This window comes from Theobroma umbraticum, unplaced genomic scaffold, assembly GCF_002168275.2.
Source record: "Theobroma umbraticum cultivar Fairchild unplaced genomic scaffold, ASM216827v3 scaffold_130.0, whole genome shotgun sequence".
NCBI classification, from domain to species: domain Eukaryota; kingdom Viridiplantae; phylum Streptophyta; class Magnoliopsida; order Malvales; family Malvaceae; genus Theobroma; species Theobroma umbraticum.
Genome location: NW_018397264.1, coordinates 5,112,470 through 5,137,599, shown reverse-complemented (window position 1 = coordinate 5,137,599; position 25,130 = coordinate 5,112,470). Strand labels below are relative to the sequence as shown.

Here is a 25,130-nt window from a genome sequence, read left to right as displayed (position 1 = left end):
TCCGTTTTCTTGCGACTTTGCTAGCGAGGAAAGTCTTCAACAACAAGCTAAAACCATACATTCCTGATTTCAAGTTGGCCTTCGAGCACTTCTGCATCCACCCTGGAGGGAGAGCAGTGTTAGATGAGTTGCAAAAAAGCCTTGGCCTTACTGAATGGCACATGGAGCCTTCCAAGATGACTCTTTACAGGTTTGGCAACACGTCAAGCAGTTCTTTGTGGTATGAACTGGCTTATTTAGAAGCTAAAGGAAGGGTCAAAAAAGGAGACAAGATATGCCAGATTGGGCTCGGATCAGGATTCAAGTGTAACAGCGCTGTTTGGAGAGCGGTAAGAAAGATCAATCTAGCCATGGAGAAGAATCCTTGGATGGATGAAATTCACGATTTCCCTGTCCATGTGCCGAAGGTTGAACCCTTTCTATTTTAGAACTTTCTGCCATGCATGGTCTTGTATGCTAGGATCTCAATTAGTTCGTACGTGGAGACAACGACGAATAAAGATCATTAATTACTTTAACTGCCAACCCCCAATTTGTTTCGTTTGAATAACGTTATCTAATGCAATTTAAAAATAAAGAAATGTACCACTCTATGGACAAAAGCAGTGACACTTGAAGATAAGTCGTTGTGCGTAAAGATGTGTGACAAATTTGCTGCCTCTAGCCACTACCATGTGTGCCAGGAGGCCATAGATTAAGAAATATTGCCCTCTGTTTCATATGCACGGGTAGACAATTAACCTCTTATTATCGATTCTCCTTTTGCTTGATTTGAATTCTGTGAAAGATTGGTTGATGTTTAAATTTCGATAGGGATGCTAACAAGGCGATTAGGCATGATATAATGTTATTTTAAGAAAGCATTACCCCGTAGGCTATTCGGATCGAACATAATTCTTGAAAAAAAAAATTATGCTGGATATAAGGTGAACTCATCTCGCAATGCAGGAGCTGGAGCAGATACAAATATGGGGGAGGTCTTAGCTCATTTAAAGGTAGAGAAAAAAATCACTAGACTGGCGCTAACAAATACAGGATCAATACAAAATTACAAGACATACATAATGGGTAGTTAAAATCTAGACTCAGCCAGCATGTACAAGTGTGCTTAGGGCAATAAGCATGTCCAAATATAACAGTGACTTAAATTAGAGTCAAACCACCCAAAAAGCAGGGTGTCAATTACATGCCCCAAATTCCCCGAGCTGCTGCCATTTTGTTGTTTGGTTTAGAAGTCAGTTCGAACAAAATCCTTGCAAAGGTATCAGAATGTCTACCATCCGAAAAGAGTATCTCCGCAAATGCATTTTCATAAGCTAGCAGCGATTGCCTGTTCTGAGGATCAGATGCAAGGTGCTCCATTATCATCGCAGCTTTCCGGCAGACTTCTGGCACTGGATGTGGTGTCTTGATCACTTTCAGTATACGATCAACAGCCCTATATTTAGTGAATTGTACACAAAAGGTAGTCACTTCGGCAGCAAAGTTTAATAACAACATGACTAAGAACTATCATGACTGGCATCATCGTTATCCCATCATCCATATTCAGCAAAACACAAAAATTACCATCTCTCACTAGCAAGCTTCAATCTGCAGTCCATGTTGACATCCACGAGGTTATAGAGTGCACCAATGGCAGCAGCTTGTGCATCAAATGCCTGAAAGCTCAAAAGATCGACTAAACGCTTGTACATCTGCTATTCACCACCAAGTTCTTATTAGAATTTATAACATGAAAGACATTTGCTTACGTAAGAAAATATTGTCAGCGGAATGTTATTCACCTGTGGAACAAAGGGAAGGAGGAGTGGTTCATTATCAGGATTTATAATCATGCGCCCAAGAAATTCAGCAGCTGCACAGTGCCAGGCTTTAACCGGAGATCCAAGCATCCCCATGATAGCTTGAACTGCACGTTTTTCGCTGTTTGGTAAAATGGTAGATTCAATCATTAACCAGAAGTCGGAAACTAGAAAAACATGCACTGAAGCAAGGAAGTAGATCAGGGTTCTCACGTTATTTTAATGTACGATGGCTTTGGTGAGCTAAAGATTCGAAGATCAAGCAAGGGAGCCAAATTTACAATTGTCTCAATGGCATTTGTGACAAGTTCCTCATCCTCTGTCAAGAAAAAAAAATTAAAAAGAAAGCATAGATTGAAAGTTTGAAAGAAAAAAAAGAGAGAGGCTATATTTTACAGGTGGAAAAGGGTAATAAGAAGAAGAAAAATGCAAATATTTTCTACAGGAGGAAATATCCGACAAAGTTCCCATTCCACTGCTCCTGATGATTCACCTTTGGTCTACACATGATAAAGTCAACATTAAACATTTCAAGACCATTCAAGAAATGCAATAATTTTCCTTTGCTTAACTGCAGCATCTGATGATACCTTTAACACATGATTCCTGATTAATCCCAGTCAGAGCAATGAGCTAACCATGATCTAAGTCTACAATTCGTCAACCTCATCCCAGAACCACAAAAAAAAAAAAAATACATATTTTGAAGGATACAGACATACACACACACTAAAATGTACATGATGAAAGAGAAAAAGAGAAGGATTGTCTCACCTACGATGTGATCTTCTATACACTGAAACACAGTTTCCAAGCAATGACGATGTTGAGCCATAACAATTTCATTCTCCGGCATGAAAGAGAAGTTGCGAATAATATTAGAAGCAGCAACAGCACACTGCTGTTTTTCTGCTCGCCCCTCATCATCTAGATTAAAGAGACCATCTTCATCAAACCACCACTCTGAAGGACGCAGTTTACTCATATTCTTCTGCGCTGATATTTCTGCAGCAGAGGATCCAGACCCCAACCTGCCATACCCGAAAAACAATTCAAATTCATTTTCCACTCCCTCAAACAAACAAGATGACCCTAAAAAATTGATTTTCAAGCCTACCCTGACTGTGGCAGCAAGGAATTTGATCCCAAAGCCTCATATTCATTGCCAAATCCTGTTACAACAGAATTTGCACCCAACATTCTAGCCCTAGTTCCCTTTCTAAGCTCTTTAGGCAGAGATATATCACGCCAATCATCTATCTGCTCCACATCACAACCACCAAATCAATGACGATTTAATAAATTTCAACGCCACCGAGAATTTACAAAAGAAAAGTCACACCAATTTACATTTATAACATGAAATAGAAGTTTACAAAGACATAGAGAACACATACAATTTGGAGAAGCGCATCAAGCAAGCCTGGTATTTTCGCTAAGCAGGCGTCTTTACGCATATCATCTTTCTCTTTGAAAGAGAGCAGCGTGAGAGTGTTCAAAGCCCAAGTCAACTCACTCTTTAACCCACTTTGAAGTGCTAGAACTATCCTTTTATTGTTTTGGTCTAGTTACAAAAGCAATGACAAACTTAAAAGTTAATTAAACTTAAATAACTACATATATTAAGCAAATCACTGCAAATTAGCAAAACTGATCAATGAATTAGTAAATGGACTGCTTTCTTTTTTTAACAAATTCTACCATTTATGTTATAATGTTGGGTATAGGGTTTATCACCTGCGAAGGAACTGTGGATTTGGAGGGAAGGACCGAGGAGAGTTGACGGAGCCACTGAATCAATTGCGGAGGCGGAGGCTGCGCTTCCAGCTGTGCTTCCGAATGGCCTGCCTCTCTTGGCCTGCGGCGCGGTGGTGCCACCAGCTGCGCCACTTGATTTGCCCTGCTCTCTCTTCTGCATTTGTTTTCCTCTCCTATTTTCGACTCAGACGATTCGCTATGGGGTTTGTGTAATTTACCCGAATCCGCTAGCCCAACATATAATCAACACTTGTAATGGACTGATTTTTAGTTTGGGCCGATAAAAGGCTCAAAATTGTAATGTCTGGAGAGCCCTGAGTTTGGACTAATCTGTAATATGGGTGTAAAGAAGGCCCAAATTGATCTGGGCTTAAATCAGCGTTATTTATTACTTTTTTTTAATTGTCAAATTATACAATTAATCAGTGTATTCTAATAAATTGTGGATTTAGTTCTCGTATAATAATTTATAAAAATTAAATCTTTATATGTTTTAAAATTGAAAATATTATTTTTAATATGTTAAAAATTTAAAATAGTGAAAAAAGTATTTTGCAATAGATAAAAAGTCAATACCACATAATAAAAAAATATCATATTAACATAAATAACAAAAAAAATTTAATAACATTAATGATTGGAATGATATTGTCAATTCTAGAAAGTATTAGGACTTAATTATTACAAATTATTGTACAAAAATTAAATATATCACTTTGTTAGAATATAGGAACTAATTACATAATTTAATCTTTTTTTATCAACTTTAGGGGTTAAATAGTCAATTTTTATCGAACATTTGTCAAATTCACATTACAGATTTCACCTATTATTTCATTCAAATTAAAATACAATTTTCTTCAATTTTACTCATTTAAGAAAGATTCATGATAAAAATTAATAAATAGCCATTAATGAATAAAGAGATTCAAATATATATATATATATATATACATATATATATTAAGAATTACCTTCACGTAACAATCATTAATTTTATTAATTATACTTTTCAATTTTGTCCTTTCTTTTCCTTAAATTGATAAATTTCAAAAAATTACATCTTAGTTTGAACAAAATGATATATTAAGTTTCAAAATGAAAATTTTGACAAACATTAAAACTTAACCTTAGACTCTATTGCCAGTACAAATTGGTATCTAGTATTTACCCCAAAAAAATAAAAAATAAAAAATTACCAAAATATGATAAAAATTTTGTAATGGTCAAATTAACAAAAACATGAGGACTTATTCATAGCAGACCCAATCCACATGAGGTATTTCAAAGTCTATATCATGTTGATCACAAGTTTGTGTTCACCATTTTATATTATTATTGCAGAAGGTAAACACATGCTGCTTGTGATCTCATGATACCATCAAAGTTAGTTTTTATTAACAAGTTTTACTTGTTGATAACAATATAGCCTTCAATTTATCATGGATTTTTGGCTTTCTAAAAAAAATCAAACCATTTATCGAACAATGTGCTAAAGATACTGGTGAAAATTCAAAGCTAGCTTTGCAAATTGCAACTATGTAGGTAATAGAATTTGATTTCTTGTTTATTTGTTTAATTGTTCTGACTTCCATTTGCCATATCAAGCATAGAATTTTGAGGATCAAGACGTTCGAAAATCACACATATGCTTCTGAAAAAACCATATTCGATCGGAAAAAAAAAAAATCGAAGAACAATATCATGCATCTATTATTTGGTTAGATAATATCATTTAAAATTTTCGAGCATAACAGATTTCTCACTTATAGTTTGTTTAATCTACTTGTTAGGTCAAATATTTCAATAAAAAGTAAATAAGATGTTTCAATCTCATATCAGATAGGTAAAAAAAAATTTAAAAAATTTATAAAGTGTACCTATATATTCATTAGGTTAATCTTTTGAGAAAAATAATAATAATAATTTCTTGATAAATGATATGGTATATAATGCTTCGCATATCAGGATGTCTAATTTTCTTTCCATTTTCTACTCCTAAGGCTGTGCCGCTCAACTCAAACCAGGGTTGCTAGCCCAGCAGCCCATTGGTTCAATGGCCTCGCTCTTCAAAGCAATCCGAACCCACATCAGATTGGATGGTGGGATTCTGTAATATAGCCCTGTGGGTTTCAACACAGTACTTCTGTTCTTCAATTTCTATTGATTTTTGGAATGCTTGGTCCAAAAAGAAAAGAGAATGCGCAGCATATGAAAATGGTAAAATGCACATGCACTAATGCTGTAATGAAAACGTGATATTGGAAACAGTAAGCAACGAAGGATCTCCACCCAAACGTGAGAAAATCTTCAGTGTTAATCCAAACCAAGCCACCATTATCCTGAAAAAGGAAGAATAGTTTGATATCCCACCTGCATCAGCCGGCAGATTTGGCATTAAATTAAATATGTGTTGACACAATCTGGTTTCAGATCACAGTCATTCAAAAGAAAGATAAACCAGGGGCTTGCTTGATTTGCAAAACTCTGTTATATTACACCTTCCTCAATTCAATTATATTTTATTGCTTTGAAAATCAATATCATTAGCTAATCATTGACTTCAACATTGCGAAGGAACCTTCCCACTTTGTCATACTCTTATAATCATTTCTCTATAACTACATAATTTAAATATACATAGCTTTAATAGTTGAGAAGTCAATGGAACTAAAAACTCTAAGAAAACAAATAAATAAATAAATACGAACAGTTGTGTTCTTCTTTTCTTGGTGGGTACAGGTGGCTTGATCCAACCAACTAACGGGACTCTGCATTCAAGTGATTTTGGAATCAAAACAAGGATATCCTTTTCTGATTCCATCACTTGATAGCTCAGTCCTAGATCAATCATGGGTATTCTTTTGTTTTTTGGTCAAGCTTTCTTGAAACCTCAAGTCTCAAATCCAAGATTTTTACCAAGTTATGGGAAACTTGTGGCTAACTTGATATCAGCACCAACAACACCGTTTCTGTTCGCAAACTTCCAAATTGGGCTTCACCTGAAAGGTATATGGATGTGGATGCTTTCTTTTTTTCCAATTCAAAAAATGAATTTAATTCACTCATATTGAAGTAACCTACCATTTGTAATTGACTAGTGGAGAAATCCTTCATACCTGCTTCCTGATCATATTTGATACAGAAAAATTGCACCTTGTAGATTGAAAGAGAGAGCCCAATCTGATATCAACATCCATTTCCATCTTTAGGCACTTCAAACTACCACAAGCGGGGACTTCTTCAAAATGGCAGCCAAGGTGGAAATCTAGCTTCCATTGAATCGAAAGTAAACATAAATTCTGCCTTAAGCATATTCTGCCATGGCTGCTACATATTCCTCATCAAATTGAGTCAAATGGAAACTCATTTTTTATTTTTATTTTTTGGCCGAAGTAGGATGAACTGTGAATCAGAGAATATTCCCAATTCACAAAATCTGCATCCCCACCATTTATCAAACCATAATTTTGTGTCCCTCCTTTTGAAACATGGCCTATATTGGATTGTTTCTAGTGTGAGTCAATATTTAACTGGGAATTCTGCAAATTACATTTATGGTGACAGCACCACCCATTACCCCTTCTAGGGTTCTTCAGCTACGAATGAATAGCTGAATATCAGAAATCAGAACAGTAAATGCAGCATTTTTACATTTTCATATGTCAGTCTCGAGTCAGTAGATGGATGGTATCAATTTTTTTTTTTCTCTTACAAGTGTTTTTAGCTTTCTGATATTGTTCCTTGAAATACCTTTAAAACCCTTCTTCATATGGTGTATTAATTATGGTTTTATCACTTTTTTCTTTGTCATAGTTGCATTAAGTTTAACTCAGTGACTTAAATTGATGATCAAATTGGCAGAAGGTTACATCATCTGAAACAGGAAATTTGAAACTTTTAAGTACCTTCCTATTTTTTTTTTTTCCTTGTTCAAGGGATCAAAAATTAAATATCATATGACTAATCAATTCCTCTCTGACACCAAAAATCCAAATATAATTATCATCACATTCACAATGCTGTTTTGGCCAAATTAATATCTCTTTTATCCACGAAAATACCTATCCAAACCGGCTTGGTAGGTCATTCAATGGTTGCAGGTTGGCCAAAGTAAGAAAGAAAAACCTACTTTGTGGACCACATTCCTTTGTCTTTTTGTTTTTTTCTTCTATTAGTGGAGAGGTCGAGGAGAGGATTACAACTTTAGACCTTAATTTTTCAAAAAAATATCGTTAAGAATTTTATATATATCATTAATCGTGCTCATAATATGATATCGATTATCAAAATATAAAAGAATAACCGCGTTAACTAATTTTTATAAAATCATAATTTTCACACATATTTCTCACACAATAATCAAATTGGAGGAAGTTATAGGTAGACAAAACTTGTAAAATATATGTATATGATTCTCTATTTCCATGACCATGGGAATATGAATTGGTTCAAGTTCTCCACCACCAGTAGCGTCGATGCCAAAGAAGCCCATCAAGTTTTCAATTCAATCTCAAGCTGACAGAATTACTGAAATGATCTTGAGTTAATTGTTAGCCCATTTTTGACCCATCAAAGATCATAACGTTACAAAAGGGAAAAGGGCAAATTAAAACAGAGTAGGAAAAGCAAAAGAATAAAAAAGTGCAATAGAGCGAAGGGGTCCAAAGCAGGACCACATGTCACCTAATATTGAAGAGACCATAGCGATGGTGGATAAAAAAATGCTTGAATAAAATAAGAAATGTAAAGAGGGGGACACGTTGAATCATTCGATTGGGATAAGAAATGTCTAGACCTTTCCTCAGCTCTCACACTGTCACACACACACTTAAGCCACTGTTTTGGATTGGGATGATGATGATGGTAACATTCCTCAACGTCTGTGCTTCAGATAAGAGCACAAAATCAAAGGAATGTATTTTCTTAGTTGTGTTAGTCCAGTCCATTCTTCTTAAGCTTAGCCTCACTGACTTTGAAAACTTCTCCAAACAAATCAGAAAACAACATGTTAATCAATTTATTATGAATTTACATATAATTTTGACTTATGGATTATGTTGGAATCTGAATTGTTGAATTTTGCAGTGAAATGTGGGAAAGACAAAATTGACGAAATTATTAATAGGATAGCTAGTTCCGATTTCGTGTGATATGGGTAAACTCAGTAAAATCAAATTTACACTCGAGAAGGCATCTTTTTTCCTTGAGACCATCCTTCTGGGAAGAGAAAGAGGGTAATAGTCGGTGGAGGGTTGCTTTCATGAAGACATTATTATTGTCAAACTTGGGGCAATTTGCTTTTATTGTTTTTGCTTAGAGAGAGAGAGGGAAAGGCCAAGGAAGACCCCACCATGAGTCTTATCAACCCCAAAAATAAGAAAAGAAACAGAGACCCCACAACTCCTCATTAGTTCTGAGAGCTAGACAACCGACCCTACCCACTTCATAAGAAAATAAAATAATAATTCAGATATATAATAAGTAGTATAGTAGAAAAATAATAATTCGATAATAATATCATATTTATGTAATAATTTAAGGAATATACATACATATATATATATATATATGACGGATTACAAATGGCCCCCACCACAATGATTGTGAGATATATTTTTGTTAGAAGTAAATGCAAAAAGCAATAAAAAGAGTCTTCTTTTCTTAATTTTTGGTAAAAGGAATATGGAAAAGAGCCTTGTTGCTGAACAATGTCAGCTGTCTTGGCCCAAAATTAAGGTCAAGGTGTTGCCTTAATAAGGAACGCAGCTTTATTTCTCTTATTCAAAGAAAATACTTACGTAAGTAATTTTTTATTCCCAATTGTGTTGTAAAAAAATATCTGCATAATTACTTAAATGGAAATTCTTATCCAAGTTCCCCGACTTCGTAAGGCAAGCAAGGAATACAAAATGTAACAGATAGATATTCTTCTTCATTGACCAGAATTTGATTTCATATGTAGTTTGATGAACCGAATTCGGCTTGTCTGATTTGATCAACTTGGGTTTGAGCCGTCTGATGTTTGAAAGCCATGGGGAGAGTCAAAATTGTCTTCTTTCTCTCTGTTTTTAAGGAGTGCCATGCTACCATTCAACGTTCAATGAAGACTTCACACGTGTTAATACTCGTTTGCACACCAACTCAGAGGAAGGCCCCCAACGCCGTGAAATCCATGAATAGTTTCACGAGCCACCTTGATATCTCAAAAATAATATATATATATATATCATAGAAATTAGAAAGGAGAATATCACGCAAATCTAATGAAGCTTTTTTTAAAAATTTTCTTTTATGCACGAATGCTGAGACGCCACGAGGCTTCTCTCTCTGCCGTCATAAACAAGCGCCTCGTCGAGCCTTAAAAAAAATACAATAAATTCCAAATTCTCAAACAAATAAATAAAGAAAAAGGTAAATATCCTAAAAAGATGAGAAGAAAAATTAAAGAAAGGAGAGTTTCATACCCCTTTGTTCCCCTCTCAAGAAACAATACCTATTAAATTTGCATATAATTAAAACAAGAACTGCACTGTTTGTCAGGTGTTTTTAATTTTTACTACTTTTTTTTATATAACTATTTAACTATTTTTATTACAACGGTAATACATTTCCTGCGTCTTACAAAGAAAAAAAATAACCCTTACGAACAAAAAACGAAAGGGAAAGTAAAAAAGAAAAAGGATTACACAACTTTTTTATACTATCCATATTTTTTTATATCCGGTGAAAATTGTAAAAACAAAAAAAAATAAAAAAATTGCAAAATTTTTTATGGTTTCTCTTTGAGCAGAGAAGCCAATCCCGTGACGATTTTCGTTCCTCTTTCTACACTCTTCGGTTTGACCGCCGGCGGTTGCCACGTGGTCAACGGAGTCACCGGCAAGTCTTTCACTCCGGAATTTTCCTCCGGCGTGGCCGCTTTTTCCTCGCCGAAAATTAAATCCAGCTCTCCGCAATCACCGCAATCTTTTGTTTCCTTGCAATCAGTTTTATCCGAAACATCTTCGGATGGCGAAGAGGCTCTGGTGAATTGGGAGAGCCATTTGGCTCGCATGTACTCAGCTTTTCTCCAAGGTGGGAGGTGCATTCCTTTCCTTTTCAAGCTCTGCTTAGCCGCTTCCGATACGATAGAAACAATACGGTCAAGACGGTCCGGTTTACCGACGAAGATGTACGGCAGTGATTGGACGATCGCTTTATAGGCTCCAGTCGATCGCGCCATCTCAAACTCCGATCTAAAATCAACGTCGATCAACATTCTCTCCCCGTCCACGACCACATCTATATACTCATATTCACCTAAAATTTAAGAAAAAAAATCAATTTACAATTTTGTGGAAAAAAATTATCAATTTTGGAAGAATCTAGAAAAAGGAGGTTACCAGCGGGGAAAGATGGAGACTTCTCCCATTTTGATTTGCAAATTGAAGAGTTATAATCGAGTGAAACTAAGCCGTCGGTTACGATCTTCCTCAAATCGTCTTTCCGTTTACAATTTTTGTTCTTTTCAACGATCATCGCCGTATCAGCTAAGAGGTTTCTCTCCACGACGCTGGCACATGGTACCAGACTCTGTTTTTTTTTTTCAAAATTTTCAACAAAATTATGTTAAGATCTGTCGAAGAAACAGAAAAGAGAACTTACATTTCTTATTTTTTATTAATTTTTTTTTACCTTGAGTGTATCGCAAGCATCGGCAGGCGATGATCCGCCGTTGATCGACTCACCGAACACATCAACCTCATCATCGGAGCTATCGTTGCTGTTTCCATTAAAGCAATTACAGCGGTTACGCCCGCATTTAGCTGGAGGCGGCTGCGGTGGCGGTTGCTTGTCGTTGTTGCTATCTTCGATGAAATTCTGAACCATTTTAGCCAAACAAACCGTACTCGGCTCAAACTCAATCCCTCCATCTTTGCTAGTATTAAACTGAGTTTCACCAATACTCGGCTTCTCCGCTGTTGATATTCTCAGAACACTTGGAAACTGCCGGTCGAAGAGTCTCTTTAGACGCGATTTAAGAACCGGCTTGACCGGTTCGAGTCGTACCGGAACAGTTTCATTTTGTTCTTGTGAATCGATGTCGATTGGCTGAACCTTCATCAGAAAAAAGGTTAGAGCTTCCCTTTTCCTTTTTTTTTTCCCCCTAAAACCCTGCTGCTCTATGTTCAGTTACGATCAAAATGTTGAGAGCCTAAAATGAGCTGAAAGAGTCTAATCAATTAATGACTCTGATTTCTTCTGCATGTACATCCAAAAATCCCTTACTCCAAGGAAAAGAATTTACACAAATACACGAACCTCCCCAAAACAAAACAATTGATTGGAAAATTTAACAAAATTAATGCACATTAGCCAAAACTTAAGAAGCTACTTTAGCCCAAAAAAGGTTAGGTGTTTTCGTGGAAGACGTGGTGACGGTGATCGGAGATACGAACATTGCGTATAAAAAGAAAATAACTGTTCGCCGGAATATACATTTCTCCGGCGACGGTGAATAAGGAGCTGGAGGATTGAAGGAGAAGATTTTCTGTTTTTTCTTCTTTTGTTGTTTTCTGGATGAAGATAAGGAGAATGAAGGGAAGGGAAATTTCGCGGAGGCATTTTATAGGAAAAGTCGAAGAGTTTTTTTTTTTTCTTTTTTTTTGGCCTGAAGTCTGACTTGGACTTGGTACTCCACCTGGAATCATACATGGCATTATTTATCCTTATTGACGTGGCAATTTTCTGTTTTGACACGGAAGAGTAAACTTTGAAATTACCTTATTATCCTTTTACTGCTGTCTCGGTTTTCGGAGATATTAGGAGCTGTTGCTGTTACTCGATGAAATAGAGGGTGGTAAATTTGAAATCGGGAAGGATGAGAAATTAAGGGGTGGGGTTTAAAGTGTGATTGTGGTACAACCTCTTGATAACTGTGCGCCTAACATTCTGTGACACGTATTCTGCTGTAAGGGGATCCAATTTACCGAAATCAATTTTTTTTATGTTGAATTACTTTTTTCTTTTTGTTAGTTATAAAATATTAAATCCTTGATTAGTTTGGACCGTTTGATCATGATATTTTGTTTTTATTATTAATGATCAGTTTAGAGAGAAACCACATCCATTGAACGAAAGTCTTGAGCTACACCGTTCTTGTCCAAGTTACGAGTGAGTACTTTTCAACTATTTAAACTTTAAACTTTAAAGAAATAATAAAATTTATATATATAAATAAATGAACTTTCACCCCATTCACCTTACTTCTATTGATTTAATTTAACAATCTCAAATTGTGAATATTTAATATTCTACTTAATGCAAATTTAAATATTCCTGGTGATGGAGACTGAAATGTTTAATAATATCCTTTAATTTTTTGCTTGGATAGGGAAGTAAATAAAGTTGTATAATATTATAAAAAATACATTAAGTAAAGTACATTAGTCGGTAATCATGTATTATGGAAAACAACAAATTTTGTATATGTAAGGTCTAATAATTTTAAAAAAAATCAACTAACTAAGGTCTTGAATTTGCATCAAGACACGGACTTTTAATTTTGATTAGTGAAATGTTACGTCACTCGGTATGGCAATTAACATGCTTAAAAAGGAAATTGGTGTAAATTTTCTATAAGAATACACATTTCTAGATTTATACCTTTCCCCACCCTAGTGTTTAGCTTCTGTGGACCGGCATGCTTTAATCATGGTTAAGGAATAAATACAAGATAATTAAAAATGGATTATTATCTTATTAAATTTCTACCGAATAAAACAAGTGGTCCAAACTACAAAAAAAGTCTCAGCGTAGGTCACGTGGAAACCGGAGTAGGAAAGTACAATTTGATGATATGTAGGTGACTCAAATCTGCAACTAATTTAGTTGAATTCATGTTCAAAAATAAATTTAAATGTAATAAATGCAGTTAGTATATTTCTGTGGTCAAATCGTTACAAAGTATTAGTATATGACTTCTAAATTGGCAGAATAATTATATGACAAGAGAGAGTTTATTTTATTAATTTCATGATTTGAATTCGAAACTTTTAAAATAATTTCTCGTGTTTAATCGGTTATGTATTTGAATTGCACGATTTTAATCATTAATTTTATTCAATTTTAAAATAAAATTTGACACAAAAAAAAAATATGTGGTCGTAGTTCACAGTTTGGAAGAAATATCAGAGTAGAAAGACCTGATCGGAACCATAAATATCTGAAAGCAAAGAGCAAGTGAATACTTTGAAAGCACTTGGAGCGTTGGGAGCGGGGAGTTAAAAAGAGCTTGAAGAAAAGAGGCGAATCAAGATTCTTACAAGCGAAGCTGAGTCTTCTTGTGTACGCATGTCTAGTCATTATCCTCAATGTTGTGTGTATAAAAGACATGACATAATTAGGTGTACAAAATTTTCCTGTTTTGTTGTCTTTTAAATTCCTAAGAAAGAAGGGCTGTTCCATCTGTGGGTGAGGACGAATGAGAAATAGCGGGGACAAAAGATAGTAAAATTAGCATGGGCTTTGCCCACTTGATCAGTTAAAAGGCAAAATGAGTGGGGGATTGGATTTTCCCTTGTCAATTCAACACATGGGTTTTTTGTTATTTAGTTTAATCATTTTGGCAAACCTATTCCTTATTACCACAAGACCAATTAAGAAGAAATTTTCAGACTAAATAAACTCATTCACCCGTATTTTTCCTAAATCTCACTTGCTTAACAGAATGAACAAGCTCCTAATCACCTTATCTTATTGTGGTAGCCAAAGCCAACCTCTGAATGATTTGAATTGGGTTAAATGTTGATTAAAAAGACAAAGGGTTCAAAAATCTATAATGGGTTCAAAGTAAATCATGACACAGAAAAATACAAGTTGCACAGCAGGGAATGAATGATCATCTTTGCATTGTGTAAAGGAAAGGGCATCTTGTTAATTAATGTGAAGCCTTTTGTTCGTTTCCTTCACTTTTGAAAGCTGTAGGGCTCTTGCCAACACAATCCCTATATTCAAGTGCAAGCAACCCATAATCAAAAAGTTTTATTTAAAAAAAAAAAAAAACCAGCCCCTGGTTTCCACTTTCCTCATCAAAAGACAAATGGGGCCAAAACCTACCATACTTATCTTTTTCATTGTCAAATAGTAGTATTTGAATCTTTTTTCTTCCCTTTATGCTTTGAACAAAAAATATGATGAGATAGCCAAAACCCAAACCCAAGAATTAATTAAAAACAAGAAAATAATCATGTTTCATAGATTAGAAATTTGTCACAAATCCAATAGATTTGTGTTTCTTTTTTAGTATAATATTATAACTTTAATGTGGCAAAGACAATCGAGTTCACCTTTAGTGAACTTCTTTTCATGATGTCTATTGAAATTATTGTATCTCTTTTCTTTTTGGGGTTGGAACATGGGCTACTAATTTTAGCTTTTGGGAAACTCAAATGCCTTTTAATTTACCAAATAGTAGTAGGGAATAGGGGTTACTTTTTTGTGACTTGAGGGAAAAGTTGCAGACTTGGAGAATATTTTGGCTTGGTGATCACATTTTTTTGAAAATTGCTACCAAGGAAATGAGGAGGTCCTACCTTCATAATTGAATGTTTCTGTTAACTTGGGAAAATCCTTATCTCAAATCTTTATTTATGTACTTTGGATCTTGTTTTCCCCATAAACTTATCTCCTAAAAGTCCCGTAACTTGCTTTATCTTCACCAGTCTATATATTTAAATCATCTTATTGCTTCCTACTAACAAGTTTGTTGACCTTTCTTACTCTCTGCTTAATAGGTGGGTGGGTGCTTCACTGCTTCCTTTCACCCCTAAATTTCAGTTGTAATAAGAAATGGATGTTAGGTTCAAAACAATTCTCTTTTAAATTTGTTTGGGGAAGAAAAATTGAACTCCATTTTTGTTTCTAAGAGTGTAGGGTTTAATCTTAGACAAACTAAGATTAAATCAGGTACATCAATGAGTGGAGTAAACCCAAACTCAATCCTATTATTGTTCTCTAGGAATGCAAACCATGTAAAGTCTGGAAAAGGCCATTGTGATTTGAGAGCGGGCCAAAAAGGATGAGTCATTTTGCGTCAATTCATTACAGATGGAGGAGGCTTATGAATGGGTTTCAATTAAAACGGGGTCTCTCTCTTTCCCTTCTACATGTATTTCTCTTGGAAGATGTGAGGACCCTAATCTCTTTCTAGGCCCCTAAACAATGGCATTGCTGATTTTTTCTGAGTCTTGGGGTCTTGGACAAGCTAGAATTTACCATACAATGGAAGTTAGATACATTGGAAATGGTTTTGTTGCGGGGGGGAAAAGTATTATTTATGTTTTTTTTTTGGGTAATGAAAGAGATTGTGATCAACATGTGAATGTAAGCTTGCCAATTTTTAGTAAGCTTGGCAGAAGTATAACAGATAATAGAATTATCCATTAATAGTTAAAAGAAAAGCTAAGGAATTTGTTAAATATATAACCCGATTTAGAAAGACTTGCTCGGAAGATATGATTTGTTATAACATAATTATACATGCATCTTTCTTATTCAAAGAACAAGCAGTTTTAGTTTTTTCATGTAATTATATTTTGCACGATTTAATTTAAAAATAAAAAAAAAATCAAATGAAATTTTATTTAATTACGTTAATGAATTTGATAAGTCAGTCTAGATTGATCTTACTCTTAACATAACAAAAAAAGAAAAAAGAAGAAGCTTCATAAAACTCTACATTCAACAATCTGCAATATTGGATTAAACTGTGCTCCACCCTCAACAAATAACTAATAGAGCTGTCATTATTATAGGATAAAGATAGGCATTATAAAGAAATGGAACATGGTTTAAAATGTAGCATTGCATTGGGAGCAAATCTAGTGTAACCTTTGTAAGCAAACTACCCTAAACCAAACCAATACATTTCCAACCCACCTCTTTAATTTAATCAACCAATCAATTTATAAACAAAAAATTCAAAAAAAGAAAAGAAAAGAAAAAACAAGTCTATTTTATGCTTTTTCTTATGAAGAATAATGGGTGTAGGCTGTGTTGATGTCATCATGCCACAAAACCAAACTTTGGTCACCACCCCAAAGAGGCTTTCCCTATGGCCTATATTTAAGAAAGGGTCATCCTCTATACAACCAATTAAACCAAATAGGGAGCAAACGTCACAAAGTAGTCCTACCACTTTCCCCCTCTTATCTTCTCCTCCATAAGGCCTCATTTTGTTGGCCTAACATACCATTAAATTCTTGGAAAACCTAGTCAAATCTATCTCCATCTTATCTTTAGAAATCCGTCCAATAATATAATCTTGCAAATCAAGATCCCATATTATCGTAGATGATGAAGTCTTTGAAAATTTTAAATCTCAAATTCGAGTCTCATAATGTACGAGATTGATCCAATTTTACATACAAATCAAGCAATCCAAATCAATTCCCATCTTAATTACTTTTTTATCTTTAACTATTTATTGAAAGGTTGAAGCTAGTGATAAACAAGCAATAATATAAAATCAATGTGGAGGACAAAGAAAGAGATATTATTTTGTCAATGTATGTATCACTATCATATCATTAATGTAATGTTTTTGCCTTTAAAAAATCTTCATATGTTAGAGATTAAGATTCCATAAGCAAAGAAAATAATATCTCGTATATATATATAAATAAATAAATATATATATATATGTATTTATACTTGCCTTGTTGTTAAATATGTTGTTTAGGCACATCCATAGGAGATTAAAGATAATCTTTTCTTAATCCCCTCATAATCATATTAAAATTCGAGTTGGTAGATCAAAAGATTAAAAATTAATGGTGATTGCATGTTGGCAAGCAAATTTAACAATGCATCATCTGATTTCATGATTGTTGATGGTTCCTCATGAAATTAATTAAAATTTCCCCTTCATTACGGAACAAACCCACTAATTTTTGGCAAAGAGATTAGCTAAATTCTTTTCTAATATAGTTGACTCGAAGATAATAATCAAAACTTCCTGGCAATGTAGGAATATCATGACTGGAAAATGCTTAATTGTATTATTATTCTTTTCTTCACACAAGAAAACATAATATCATAATACTACCCTGTTTGTTTGCATCAATTACAACAAAGTCGGTGTCTAAAGCTATGAAAAAAATTTTCCCATTTTAATTAATAATGGAGATGATGACTGATGAGGACATAAAGGCGTTCGATAAGGGAAGCTACATACGAAATGATGGCTATGTCTTTGTCCTCCCAACACCAAAACCCACCCTCTTTTTAGGACTGTTGTGCTTGGATTCTTCCTTTGGGTATTTTTTTCTTTGAATCGGACAAAGCCAAACAGAACTTTGCACTAACATTGTTTTCTCTATTTGTTTTCTTATTACACTGTAATAAAAATAATTGCATAATTGAACTGGTTCATGCTTCTGTTCTTATAGTATTCAAGGTTGAAGGACTCCATCATACATATTTTGGCCCATTTGTGTGGTAGGTTGAGTGAGACATCTATTCCATTACATCAATCCTTTCACAAATCCATTGTCTACTTCTATGTTATGGAAGCAATTTTATTTTGTTTTATACATACACCCTCTCATTTTAGTCTCATATTTTTATTTTTATTTTTATTTTTATTTCTAATTTTACAAATTTAAAGTAGAATGATTTTAACCGGACCTTCAGAATGCAACACTGACAGTGTAAATTAGTTGCTGAATGGAGGACAATTCGGGATTTTACGAAGAGGTTAGTGTGCTTTGGTAATTTGGGCAAAACCCATGAACGTTTTGGATTTTCTAGACAATACTAGGATGTGTTTTGAGATTTTTCCTTTTTTTTTTTTTGAAGGTGAAGACAGGACACAAATAAGAAGAGTAAATTAGAGACCAAATAATTAAGCGAAAACCTCACACGTGTCGTCGATTTAATAGTGGCTTAGTAAATCAAATATTATTTTCCGGAAATTTACGCTTGCATATTTATGATATGACACTATGTATTTAAATAATAATACATGAGAATGCATAGATATAAACTTTATGAGGAATTATTTATGTTTCTTTTTAAATGAAACTTTTTCTTTTTTTTTTGCAAAATTGTTAACAAAATCTGTTGCAGCAGTGAAGCAGGTGTGGCATAGGCTTTCAAGTAAACCTGCAGAAACCCTTTTTGTAGGTGTATAGGCAAATCTGAGCATCAAAACAAAAGAAAAAGAAAAAGGTGGGTCCATTAATCATTCAATTGAAGTTTGATGGCTCTTTGAGCCCACCTACATGTAAGTTGCACTGTGGACATAACCAATTTCAGCAGACAAGTCATTACCCATTACCCATTACCCATTACCCATCTCTTTTAGCACAGAGACCAATTCATAATTTTTTTTTTCCTTCCATTTTACAAATTTTTAAATTTTTTTTTTTGTAGTTTTTAAATTGAAAATTTGGAAGTAAAATGAAATAGGGTATGAAAGTAGAAATATGAGAAGTTACTATACTCAGTCTCTGGTGTACCAAGTAATTAAGTATGTTGGTTTTTAGCAATGATTAGATGGTGGAGAGGAAAAAAGACAAGGGAGAGAGAACAAATGTTGAGAGGTTTAAAAGCAGTGTCCTCAAATTAAAAAGGCTGGAAAAATGCCCAAAAATGCAGAGATGCAGGGCAGTGTTCCTGCCTGCCTGCCCGCCTGCAGGGAAGGAGAGCATCTAAGCCATCTCTGCATATATTGCCAAAGTACTCATGCTCTCTATCTAAAACTGCACTGCAACAAAAGTATCATTCTTTAGTTTGTACCTTACCACTTTCTTTCTTTTTCTTTTTCTTTTTCTTCCTTTTCACTCTTTCAACTTTTCACTTTCTTGAGTGAAAAATGAGTTTCTAGTTTCTTCCATACAACAAACTAGTGAGTTTGGTGTTAGTGATATAAGTGTGGACTAAAATTCAACTTTCTAGTTTCTCCTTTATTTCCTTATTTCTTTTGAAAGAAGGTGAAAATTGAGAAAATTAAAAAGTTATATAATTACACCGAGTATCAGCGAGTTTAATAGAGTTTTAATTTTTTTTAAAATTTATTTATGCTATCTTAGTAGTTTATATTGTTAATCGACTCTAATGAAGCCGAATTCGAGTAGCATAGATTATATTTTCCAAAGAAAGATTAATTTTAAAAATTATGATTTAACTTGTGTCTGTTAAGGCATGTTGTGTAATATTTCAGTTTTACATTACAAAATAGTAACTCTCTTTCATTTTACTTTGCTCGACATTTCTTCTTAAAACTTAGATTTCAGCAAACTTAGAAGCCTAAGCCCAATCATACAAGCCTTAATACTTGTCATGGTTGCCCATTTGTCGGGCCAGTTTTGCCCCTTTACCCAGAAACCCTTTCTTTCTCTTGTTTCCAAAATGTAATTGGGTAGTTGCCATTGATTCAGAACTTCGATTTATCAGAGCTCTGATCAATGTCAATGGCTTCAATGCTTCAAGCATTTAGCAAATACCAACTCTTAATGTTACTTGATATTCACCTTTGGAGCATTGTGTGGATGGGTGAAGGCATTCAAATCAACTAGGAACGGATTAAGGAGTAGATAAAATGCAAGAATTTTACAAAAAGCCTACCTGCAACTGCAAGTGTTGATAAGGCATTACATAGATTGAAAACAAACAGTTTTATTTAGCATAAATTCTAGCTGAATGACAAAAATACTAACACACATGAGCTCCGTTTGCATTTAAAATCCCACAATAATACTCAAACAGACTGAAGAAAATTACAGCTCAGGCTTTCAGGTTTAGGACTGCATTTCATAAAACTATCAAAGTTAAATAAATACATTTTAACTTGTGCTGGCATGCCCCAACCCCATCACCATGAAGCATCTAAAGTAGAAAACTGTGAGATGTACCTTATAATGTAGATTTGGCCGCTGTCCTTGCTGCTAAGAGGCGTGGGCAGTAGTTGAACTGATTGTGATTGCTCTTCATTTTCCTCTGGCAATAAATTTCTTTCTAACAGTAATCAAGTTGAACTCATAGTAAAGGATGCCGGAAGTTTAATAGATAAAAACAGTCTAGAGGCAGGGTTGAAAAATGACCGGAATCTGAATCATACTGAGTTTTCAAGGAACATTCATGACTTGGATGGACTGCAACATGTCTGAGACAGCAATTACAAGGTCACCTGATTTGATCATTCCCCTAGCCTTGAGTAAGGAGAAGGTCTTGTTAAGGTTGCTTTCCATATCATCCGAGAAGCTCAGACGGAAGGGTATCAGACCCCACTGTAGGTTCAAACGTCTGCGGACAGCAGTTGTGGTTGTAAAAGCAAAGATTGGGCAATCTGGTCGACAACGTGATAGAAGAGATGCCATGTGGCCTGTCTTCGTGTAAACAAAAAGGGCATCCACCTCTAAATTGTTAGCTGCAGATCACAACCAAACTCACATCAAGACCATAATTAAAGAAAACTCATGATGAAATATCAGTTCCTGTTTCTTGAGTTAAATAGGCAAAGCTGAAAAAGGATAACCAATCAGTGTGTTGGTGGTTGACATTTTATAATCTACTTATCTAAACCATAGATTATTATCACATCTTTTGGAAAAAAAAGTGAAGAAACAGAGGATAACAAGACAGCATGAACACCAGGACCATCAGGGAAAAGGGGGGGAGGCACAAGAACAGAAGATCACCAATAATAATCCCAGGAGACAAGTTGTTTGCAATTAAACATTTATAAAAGTTTATTCAATTCACCAGATTTTAGGAGACAATAAGCAAACTATACAGCCTATCACAAATTCACCAAGATACTTTCAAAAATGAAGCTATCTGGTATCTACCAATAATTGACGTTGATTGTCTTCTAAATTTGTTATCTGAAGAAGAATTGTTAACATTTTAAATAAGCTCAATAAAAGCAATACTCTCATATTGAAACAATGAACTTATGAAAGGTACCCAAATCATCCAAATGCCCCAAAACATAATCACGTGAAGAAAAAACAAAGAAGGCATAGATGACAGAGATCTACAAAGATCCTTTACATGACTTACACCCACCTTACCAGGAAGTAGAAACTTTTGCCTCGAATACTCAAAGAGCAATTCCATGTATACCGAACATGCAACCGAGTTTTAAAAGTTCTCAAGATGCACAAAATTCTTTCCACGTTTGGCAAAAGCCATTCAATGAAATGAGAAGCCACATAAACACCAGATATAGATTCAAACATGAATGTTTGAGCCAACACATAAGTGTGTGCGTGTGTGTATCAGAACCAAAGATTCTTACCCATCTTGGCCGCAGAATTACAAATCTCTTCTGAGATACTATCCGCAAATGAAGTTCCTACATCTGGCAATTCCATAGCCTCATGGCGTTTTTCCTCCCTCCACCACTTCTCTATTCTCACACTAACACTTCTCAGAACAGCCAATGCCTTGTCTGGGAACTGCCCCATAGCTGACTCACCAGAGAGCATTAAAGCATCAGCTCGCTGCCTCACCGCTTCAGAAACATCAGCAACTTCAGCTCGAGTAGGTGTAGGGTATTCAATCATTGATTCAAGTAGCTGGGATGCAACGATCACTGGCTTATTTAGCTGCCTGCATAGCTGGACGATCTTTTGCTGGGCTGAGGGAACCTGTTCCAAAGGTATCTGAGCACCCAAGTCTCCTCTTGCAACCATAGCTCCATCTGATGCTTGGATAATGTCTTCCAAGTTCTTTAATGAGTCAATACTCTCTATCTTTGCAATGACAGCTATGTCACTGCATCATAATATTGAGATGCCATTTTCAGCAGACATGTTATTTGGAAGACTAGGATATATGTTAGTAAAAGAGTATTAAGTTTCAGTCTCAGTTTCTAATTTGCAACTGTTGAAAGTGCACATGCATGTATGTCAAAAGTTGAAGCTGAGAAACCTTTCAAAACTATCAGAATTGATCCACACTTGTGAGCGTACAAGGCAACATATGACACTTACCTACCACGTGATCTTGCAGCAATGTAGCTTTTAAGATGATTAATCACTTCAGCAGATTTGACAAAGGATATTGCAATAAAATCAACACCTTCTGCAATCCCAAAATCAATGTCCAACCAATCCTGAAGTGAAAACAAAGCTTGATCATCAAACCAGGCCTAATGCTTTTTTTCTAGATAAGTGCTTCACCAGAAACAGATATACCACCATTTAGGTGACCAACATTGCTACAGAAAAAGGTAATTACATGAATGTTACACATGCATCAAGACATACAATAAAGACACGTGCTTAAATACTTGAACATCACATTTTCGAACTCATGAGAACCTACAGAACATATAGTGAAAGCAGCCCCAAAAAAACACTATTGCTGGTGTTCAAAGAGTTGGACTAGCTACCCTACCACATTTGCAACAAATTCATAATTAATTACAAACTTTTTTATTAACTTTTAAATATCCTTGGACTTCTTTTTGCAACATCACGTAAGCCAATTCCTTATAATTCTTTATGGAAAAAGAAAGTGCCATATAAGTTGTTCTTGCATTTGAAGAAGTGCAAGACAATGTTCAACAAGTTAAAACATTTAATATCAGCAAGTAGAATATACTGCCCTTCAGACAAATGCATGTATAATTCCAAGAGATGCCAAATCCTATAATATCAGTAGTTCTTAATGTATGATTCCATCATTACCATATGTGACCAAAGATAAATTATAAATTTCTTTGGATCAAACTAACTTTAACATTAGCTAAATCATTCAATACCAAGTAATTAAATTCAAAGAGCAAAAAAGAGAAACAAGTAACAACCTTGGAAGAAATGGTAGGAAGCATAGCATTACGCTCGCGAACAAGACTCCCATCCCTCCAGAAAGTCAAGTTAGCTCGCGGAAGCAACAAACCGGGATCAGTACACCTACACTTAACATCAGGACCAATCTTCTCAATCACCTCAAACCTCACCATTCCACCATCAACCAAAAGTTCATCCCCGACTTTGACATCTATATACCAACACCAAACAATCTTTATTTAAATCACTAATAAATCAATTCGCTTATAATTACTTATTTTTTGACTAAAAATTAAGATTACGAACCTTCAGCAAAACCGTCATAATTTACATTAATTGTACGCTCTGGCCGGGGTGATCCGAAAGCTCTAACACTAAAGGTCCAGATTTCACCATCCTACATTCGTGGATAAATATCACACAATAAATGAAATAAAAAAAGTTTTTATTTTTATAAAGATTCTCCCTTTTTAATTTGTTTTTTACCTCAGCTTTGGCGGAGGCAGCGCCACCAAGATCTCCCATGTGAATCTCGCTACCTTCAGTATCCATCATAATAGCGACGGCGAAGCCTTTCTCTTCGTTGAGTCTCCTCACGCGTTCGATCACTGTTTGATGCCACTCACGAGTGCCGTGGCACATGTTGATTCGAGCTACGTTCATGCCTCCCACAGCCAACGCTTCCAGCTGCTCGAACCCGCACGTGGCTGGACCGATTGTGCAGACGAGCTTCGTCCGCCTCGTACTCCGGAATCCATTCTCCTTCAGCTCCGCCTCCGTCACGGCGTCCACTTCGATCCCCGCCGCTCCCGAATCCGTCGGCGCCTGAGAAAGAACCGACCCCATGTTGTCCGCCGATAAAACCCCCGAAACTCCGCTCTGGCCGTTTCCAGAAGCCAGTACTTGCGATGACGTGGCATCAAGATCTGAAGATAAGGATTTCGTGATCGTGATGGAGTGTTTTTTGCTCGGGAGGTTAATTACCGGGAACCGGGTATAGGACGTTGCCGGAAGTTTCGGGATAGTGAAATAAGGAGAACGGGAGGGAGTGAAGAATTGGAGGGACTGCGACATTGTTACCGGGAAAGAATACGGTTGCCGGAGGCGGGAAATGTACGGAGCAAGTGAATGGGAGTTTCCCTTTTTTCTATCGAGTTTAAAGAGGAATTCGAGAAGGAGAGCGGCGGATAAACCGAAGAGAAGAACCCGGTTTGGAGCTTGGGAAATGTCGCCAAGTGAGCAGGCAACTGACAAAACAAAACGTTGTTTTCTGCTGTTTGCCAAACAGAGCTCCCAGGATTTTTCAACGGTTAAAAATCCACCAGCACTGTGGTACTCCCAGTAGGTAGTGGGGGTTGCGAATTGGGAGTGATGAGAAGAGATCCGGTGCCGTTACGTGGCTAATTGTAATTGGTTATTATTAGGCGATGTAAGAGATGAGCTACGCTGTTTAAAGGTTTACAATTAGATTAAATCACCGGAGTGAACCTCTAAATGAGCTGGACAGCTGGGCTTAAAAAAGTGCCCAATGCCCAAATGGAGATAATTTGGGCCTTGATGACGTGGATGGATCAGGTCGCCAGAACATATTCGGTTCTCTGGCCCACTGAAAAACCCGAATCCAAAAAATAATAATAATTAAAAATAATTGTCGAAGTGGCCACGTAATCAGCACTAGGCATACACGTCACCAGCAACCGTGTTAACGACAGCAAATGCCCCTCTTTTCTTCTTCTTTTCGTCCTCGCAAATAAAATTCTACCTGTCTTCGACCATTCCCCCA

General features: G+C 35.5%; 4 protein-coding genes across 4 annotated transcripts in view; 1 reads left to right on the top strand and 3 right to left on the bottom strand.

Annotated features, from left to right (window-relative positions):
* The window catches only part of LOC110421245 (3-ketoacyl-CoA synthase 11-like), a 1,944-nt gene extending 1,426 nt beyond the window's left edge, over positions 1–518 (top strand). Inside the window, exon 2 of the mRNA XM_021434782.2 lies at positions 1–518. This exon is cut by the window's left edge and continues 355 nt beyond it. Coding sequence (XP_021290457.1) covers positions 1–428 — 428 coding nt within the window. The 3' untranslated portion in view covers positions 429–518.
* Positions 519–958: 440 nt separating this feature from the next.
* Positions 959–3,789, bottom strand: LFR (ARM repeat superfamily protein). Its single transcript, XM_021434783.2, has 8 exons — positions 3,543–3,789; positions 3,203–3,369; positions 2,923–3,065; positions 2,580–2,836; positions 2,019–2,124; positions 1,788–1,926; positions 1,570–1,697; positions 959–1,438 (listed from the first exon to the last, which is right to left on the bottom strand). The coding sequence occupies exons 1-8, from the start codon at positions 3,721–3,723 to the stop codon at positions 1,183–1,185; spliced, it is 1,377 nt and encodes a 458-aa protein (XP_021290458.1). The 5' UTR covers positions 3,724–3,789; the 3' UTR covers positions 959–1,182.
* A 6,218-nt stretch (positions 3,790–10,007) lies between these two features.
* LOC110421311 (uncharacterized) lies at positions 10,008–12,148 on the bottom strand. Its single transcript, XM_021434881.2, has 3 exons — positions 11,241–12,148; positions 10,949–11,138; positions 10,008–10,865 (listed from the first exon to the last, which is right to left on the bottom strand). Exons 1-3 carry the CDS (start codon positions 11,667–11,669, stop codon positions 10,336–10,338), a joined length of 1,149 nt encoding a protein of 382 aa, XP_021290556.1. The 5' UTR covers positions 11,670–12,148; the 3' UTR covers positions 10,008–10,335.
* Positions 12,149–20,140: 7,992 nt separating this feature from the next.
* On the bottom strand, positions 20,141–24,741 carry PKP-ALPHA (Pyruvate kinase family protein). Its single transcript, XM_021435642.2, has 6 exons — positions 23,834–24,741; positions 23,654–23,744; positions 23,365–23,558; positions 22,547–22,668; positions 21,850–22,328; positions 20,141–20,976 (listed from the first exon to the last, which is right to left on the bottom strand). The coding sequence occupies exons 1-6, from the start codon at positions 24,419–24,421 to the stop codon at positions 20,675–20,677; spliced, it is 1,776 nt and encodes a 591-aa protein (XP_021291317.1). The 5' UTR covers positions 24,422–24,741; the 3' UTR covers positions 20,141–20,674.
* Between the last annotated feature and the right edge of the window lie 389 nt (positions 24,742–25,130).